Below are 7066 nucleotides of genomic sequence, written 5' to 3'. Positions count from 1 at the left end.
GAGGTGGTGGATGCCCCATGCCTGGAAACATTCAAGGTCAGGTTGGAGGGGCCTCTGAGCAGCCTGATCTAATTGAAGATGTCCCTGCCCATGGCAGGGGGGTTGGACTAGATGCCCTTTAGAGGTCCCTTCCAAATCAAACTATTCTATGATTCTATGACACAAAACCACCTCAGCACTGTACATAGTGCAGAAGGGAAGGCGCTGTTTTCAGGGACTATGAGTATTCAACCAAAATTAGAGATGCAATCCATACTAAAATACCTTGATGTCGTCCTCAGTGATGTAGCCAGACTGCACGACCCACCAAGCTTCTATAGCAATCTCCACGGGTTTCATGGGTAACAGATCATGAGCAGTTTTCCTTCTGAAAAATTTCTGCAGTGGTACAGTCCATTTGAGATAGTAATAAAGAGCACTTCACATGTGCAGACAGCCATTTACCTTTATATAAGCTGATTTTTATATACATCCATTTTTAAGTACATTATATTCACAGACTGGATACACACAAATACTATTAGCCTTGACATTTAGTAAGAGCATATACTTGTTCAGAAAAAAAAGAGTTTCTCTCCTCCCTCAAATCATACAAAAATGGGAAGGGAAAAAACTTATTTACATCTGATATTGTCAAATCTTCACATAAACCCATATTGTATGTGTCACTAATTAAAATCCACACTATTCAAACACATTAGGATCAAGTCCAAATTTAAACTATTTATGACATTTTCTAATGTGAACAGGTAAGAAAGCACAGCAAATGAAGTATACAAATGGGAAATTTTAAAAAAATTCAGTGATCTTAAAACATTTTAGGAACATTTTATTTACTTTAAAGGACAAAGTACCCCACATTCTCAATAAGCATGGTGCTAAAAAAGTACAGTGAATTTTAGTCCAAGAAAGAAAAACTAGAAGGTACTGTTTAATTATAGACCTACATAGCTCCTCTTCCATCGTATAGCCATTACTTTTTGGTTCACGCTATCAATTTCGTATTTTGGTAAGCACACTTTTGGTTGTGAAGCTACTGAAAGAGCACTTATGAGTTTCCTGAAGAAAGAAAGGAACTGTTGCAAACTAACGGGCCTACTTCTATGAGCAGTAATTACAATGTTTTCCACATGTGCTGTTCGCATGCAAGGATGCCTGTTCTGACTCATTACCATTGTCTCAGAGAAGAACATACATACTACAAAAACTTACACCTAAATGGAGGACTGTCCCAGAATACACTCTGATCTCAACTGCACCCATAGAAACATGGAATAATTCTTCCAGAACCAGTATCATTATTCCACGTTTACACTGGCCAGGAGACATCAGTTATCTGGTGCCATAGAGTAAATAATATAGCTCTGAAAAAATACAGGGCGGGGGGGGGGAAGACGTAGTACTGAACATCTTTTTCTTCAGTATACTTTGGTTTTAAATTAAAAAGCTCTTTATTAACTTCAGGAAACACAATATAATTAGCAATAGACTATGTCACATTCCATTAGCCATACTATTAAACTAACCAGATCCATGAAATTATTCCATTCTTCATTTCCTATGAAATAATGGGGTGGGAGGAAAGGGAGAGGAAGTTAAAGACAAACTTACTTTTGAAGACCTACATTGGTTCATTAGATCTATATACTGGTTTCTTCCTATACCAAGAAGTCTTAGACCTGAAAAATAAGTAAGGTTTTATTTCTCTTAATACAGGTTAAAGCTGAAGATATGTAAAACATTCTTCAAAGAATCAGACCTACTTCTATAATAATATTTTTAATTATTCTTCCTTCCCAAAATAAAAGGGTAGTTATAGGAGCTAAAATCAGTTTTAACTGAATTTGACAGAGAACCATGTGCACCTAAAACCAGAATCCATCCTCATCCATTTACTCTGTACAGGTCAAAAAAACCCCCATACCTCATATCTCTCAAGTCACAGGGTAGCAGGGAATAATCCAACCCCTTTCTCTCCTACACTCACATCAACAGGTAATAACTATGCTTCAAATTAACAGAACTAAAGTTGTACCAGATTTTGGTCAATAGTTTTTCTTCCTCCTAATAAATCCCGCACCATGCACTGGATTAGAAATCTAAACTAAGAATTAGAGCACAAAAGGCCACATAAGCCTCTAAGGAAGATGATTAAGATCTAGTTGAGTTAAACTGAATCAGAATTTAATTCTGTAATCTCTAGCCTTCAACCATTAAGGAACTATGAACAGGTACTGGAAAATTACTCAGTTTTAAAACTGAGACAGAATACGGGTTAAGTCCAACTTTCTAGTTTGACACTAGTTTTTATGATAAGATGCTAATAAAGATGTTTAACTTAATTATACCTTAGCAACTGACCTGCAGCTGCTGCAAAAATAACAGAATTGCTAGGGGGGAAAAAAAAAAAACACAACAAAAAACAGGGAAGCCTTTCCTCTCTTCATACTCCTGAGTAACACTAGATTTCCCACAAGCATGGCACTGAATAAAAAAGTTTTTCCTGATCTGTTTTCCCAGTGTGAACATTACATAGAGGCAAATTAGTACAGTTAACTGACAATATCCTTTTAAAAACAAACAAAAAACCCAACTGTTTTCAAAATCTGCAGGCTACTCCTCACCTGACTACACACAATCCTTGAAGCGAACTATATAAATTCGTACAGAAGGTGAGGAATGAAGTCTTTAGCTATGAATAACTTCAGTGGCAAGTTTGATTAACACCCTCCCTATGCCAGCAGTTTGCATTTTCCTCTGTAAGACTTAACAGTAGGCTATTGTTCTTACTCTGTTCTCCTCCACCAGGTTCAATGTTTTTGCTTTCCTAATCTCCCCACCTCATACCCACAACAGTCTAATAGAAAGCAGGATAAAACATCTGGCACATCCAGGAGTGTCATAAAATACCAGATTCTCTTCTCTCTCTTTTCTGGTACATCATCCCTCCACCCACACTGATGCTAATTCACAGGAGTGTCAACAGTCTTTCAGTGTCTTCCCAAAGCTTTCTGCCCAACACATGCCAAAAAATGCACTAGGAAAGGACCAGCAGCTCAGCTTCCTGATGCACAATGGCCAGTAAGACTTTCCACCCAGAAGTCCAAGCAAACAGAAATGCAATACAAGCAAAGACAGAAGCTGCACAAGATTTTGCACCATGCCTATCTGTACTCAAACTAGCCCAATTCCAGTGCTGACCATACGGCCAGAACTCTGTACGGAGAGCACACGCTCCTTAATATCACTATTTAAATGCTTCTACGCCTTCATTCACAGGCTTATGTTCAAGCAAACAGATGCCCGCAAAACCATTTTCAGAAACTCCTTATTTCCCATTCATTGAAAGCAGTAACACAACTAGATAATACTTACAGTCAGCAGCAGTGAAGTTGGGTAATGAATCATAGCTTTTTTCACTGTTCATTATATCCTTAAAAAGACAAGAAAACTTAGTTGCAACAAGAAAGTTGTCGTTTCAGAGAAGCAGGTCCAAAATTCTGCCTGCTTTTTTTTTTTTAAGAACAAAATGAAATTAAAACAAATCTATTAAAGTCAGTTACCTTATAAAACTTGCCAATTACTTGATTAATCATTACACAATAAGTTAAATACATAAAAAAGACACTGCTGTTTAATGTAAGCTTTGCAAAGGAAAATGGTGATTGACAGAATAATAAAGATAAAAATCCTGTATGTCTTCACAAAAAAAACCCACAAAACAACACACCACACCAGCACATGGAATTGCTAAGAGTAGTAACAGAATAAGCTAACAACTAATCCATAATGTCTGCAATCAATATACACAAAGTAAAAAAAGCACTTCTGATATCCAATGAAAATAAAAGAAGGTGGCCCAAGTGTTAACAGAAAACAGAACCATTTTTGTTCTCATAGAAAAGGATCTGCTTCAACCTTTTGAAAAAGCTTCTAATATGGTTAAGCGTCCTTTTTGAAAGAGAACAAAAAAAGAAAATAACCGTTCAAATGTGCTGGTTTTTAAAAGTGGAGATTCTCTTTGTTTTATTAATCTAACAGAATGAGCTATTTCTTTTACAGTTTGAAGTGAAGAGTCACAATCTCAAACATCAAAAGAGAAAGACTGGCCTCAGAGTGAGTCCCACCCCTGTTTCACATGACAAAGTCCAGCTCTTGAAAGGCTTACGGGGGCAGAAGGTAAAAAACTGCAGGTACAAGTAGTTCTCCAGAGAACTTCCTGTTTCCTTACCTGTTAGCATACCCTACCCAAAAAGTGAACAAACTACATGACACTGCCTCGTATGCGTTACAGGGCCATCACCAACACCTCTAGGGCACAAAACAACACAGTCTCGCCATAGTTTTGTACTCACCTCCATTATGCCTGTGTAATATGAAAATGGTGTTACTCTCAGACCTTTTACCATGATGTCAGACAAATGATAAGGGTACAACATGAGATGATCTCGACTGTATTTTAACAGATCCTCATAATATTTACGTTCATCTTTCTTGACATGCTTAACTACAAGGGGAGAAAAAAAGGTTACGCTGACGTATGAAGTTCAATTTAAAAAAAAAAGTGTTACAACAAAAGGATTAAAAATAGTATAATGGCAATTGACAGAAAACGAAAAACAAAATAAAGGAGTGATGCAGGGCATTCAGCATCAAAGGATTTCTACATAAGATACAAGTACTCTCGGATACAAGTACTTTAAGGATAACATTAGAATGGAGCAGATTTATTTTACAGGTTACCAGGAAGTGGCCCATTGAGACAGAACTCACACAGGCTGTAGGAAATGATCTTTTAATTAGTGAAACTATTATCTACTTTGGGAAGATGAATGGATGCAGTCAATGCAAAATAAATTTAAAGTCTGCCAACAAGTCATAGCCAATAGCTCACGTGAGTCAGGGCCACTATCTGCATCTCATCTAGTGACAGGTTTTATTTTATTAGTCAAATCCTCTCTTAACACCTCTTAATTTCTTGGAAAAGTGCAGCATAACTACAGCAGGAATTCAGTTCCACCTGCCAACTCAGTAACCTTAAAGAGTGCTTTGCTAGAAAAGCTGCCAAACGGACTCAAAAGTCAAGACTTTTCTTGATGTTTTATCATTTAAAAGTATTTATTTTCAGGGAAGGAGGGACCTTTGAACAGGGCAAGTTCCTGCAGTTTTACAGTAAAGACAAGCTTCCATACAGAAGAATCGAGTAGCAATTAGAAGTTACTTAGCTTCTTTACTCACCTAAGTTATTCCGGTATCGTAACTGATTGCAGATGCTGTAGAGTACGACCTGCCTTTCATATTCCCTCTGAGAGTTTCCAAGACCCTTGAAAACATAAAGACCTTTTAGCTGACACACACAAAACCCCTTTTATTTAAACCACTGCAAAGTGTCTTATGAGGAAACATATGCAGGCAGTTGTCATTACTCAGGGAGTCCCCCAGTTCAATACAGTGATAGTATCTTTAGCCTCTGTATGAGGTCAAAAGTATCTTTAGTTAAATAGGTGTCTCTACACGGGGTGCAGATTTAATAATGCAATAATCTTTAGATTTTTTATTTAGATGCAATAGTCTTTAGATTTTTTTTTCCTAGTACCATTCTGATAAAAAAGGGAGCATCTAATTCTCAAATCAAAGGTTTTAAACCATCTTTTAGAAGACATGAAGCATCAAGCATTTTACCAAGCATTCAGCGTCTTGCAGCCTTGAAGAATTACCCAGAACTAGTGTAGCATAAACCAAGCATGGTGAATGACACGTGCAGCTTCAACTGCTGCACCTCAGAAGCTTATAATGCAAAAAATAAATAATGAAATAGCTCAAGTTGTAGCTTCACACAAGTAAGGCAATCAAGTGATCTTAGGTCACAAGATTAAGGCATAAGCACAGCACATTACTTGACTATTATGAAAGAAGATAAAAAGAGAACTTTGGTTGATGCTTTAAATGCCTTATTTCAAAAACTGTCCCCTCAAAATTCTTCATATTACTCTTCTACTCTGCACCTGCAACAAGCGATTTGGGTCGTCCCCCCCCTCCCAGTTCCCTCATTGATGCTTATATTAAAAAAGATCTTTCGATAAAAAGGTACTTCACTGCATATATGGGATAAACAAGTAAGTTGCACACATACTGTAGGATCAGGTATTAGAAAAGAAACACCCGATATCACAGACAGGGTCCATAATTGGTTAAATATCCAAAGAGGGATCCAAGTATTTGCTCCAAGTACAAAAACACTGAGGACTATTCTAACGCTAAAGTAAAAACAGTATTCCAGAAGTTACATTAAAGACAATAATGCCTTAAATACTGGTATATTTTTCTATCCTGAATCATATAGCCAGTAGTATAGCACTGAGCTGGGCAGGTAAAAAGAAATCATCATTCATGCCCCTCTTACAGCTCCCAAAATCTCAAACTCAAGGAATTCAATTACTCAGGGCCTGCAGCCATTACCCATCCTCTCCATCCTTCTTCTGTGCAAGAGCAGGAAATGTTTTTCAGCATCTGCTTTCAAGCAGTGTAAGACTTTGGAGACGAGAACATCTCGACTTGACAGAATACCTCCCCTCTGCTATCAGAGGCCCATTAAATCCATCAAATCAAAGTTTCATGAGGTTTTCTTTTCCACAAGCCACTCACGGCAACATTTCCCTGGCTACTGAAACACGGGGCTGCACAAGTCTCCGATGACACCTGTCCTGGTTCAGCTCACACTATTCAGGGTTGCGTGAGGGACACCCACCTCAGCCAGTCTTGCGTCTGCACAAGCTGAGAGAGCACCCCACACACCCCCACATCTCCGTCTGCCCACAGAGACCCCAAACCACCGCTACGTCCCCCTCTCCTCACAGAGGTCCCCACGAGCACACACATATATCCCCCGCTCCTCACATACAGACCCCACACCGCCCTCATGTCCCACTCTCCCCAGAGAGACACCCCCCACGCACGCACACACACCCCCACCCCCTCTCCCCAGAGAGGGGCCGCGCACCCCATGTCCCCTCTCTTCACACGCGGACCCCACGCCCGCCCCCATATCCCCCTCTCCCCACAGCCA

At 38.9% G+C, this 7066-nt stretch overlaps 1 protein-coding gene across 1 annotated transcript in view; it reads right to left on the bottom strand.

The window, feature by feature from the left end:
* Positions 1-7045, bottom strand: part of FAM91A1 (family with sequence similarity 91 member A1) — a 28653-nt gene extending 21608 nt beyond the window's left edge. The window contains 6 exon segments of the mRNA XM_009277262.2: positions 265-378; positions 1612-1679; positions 3376-3433; positions 4356-4507; positions 5239-5323; positions 7001-7045. Coding sequence (XP_009275537.2) covers positions 265-378; positions 1612-1679; positions 3376-3433; positions 4356-4507; positions 5239-5323; positions 7001-7045 — 522 coding nt within the window.
* Between the last annotated feature and the right edge of the window lie 21 nt (positions 7046-7066).

The sequence above is a fragment of the Aptenodytes forsteri genome, unplaced genomic scaffold (genome assembly GCF_000699145.1).
Source record: "Aptenodytes forsteri isolate BGI_AS27 unplaced genomic scaffold, ASM69914v1 Scaffold49, whole genome shotgun sequence".
NCBI lineage: Eukaryota > Metazoa > Chordata > Aves > Sphenisciformes > Spheniscidae > Aptenodytes > Aptenodytes forsteri.
The sequence above is the reverse complement of the archived record's forward strand: the minus strand, read 5'-3'. Positions and strand labels throughout refer to the sequence as shown.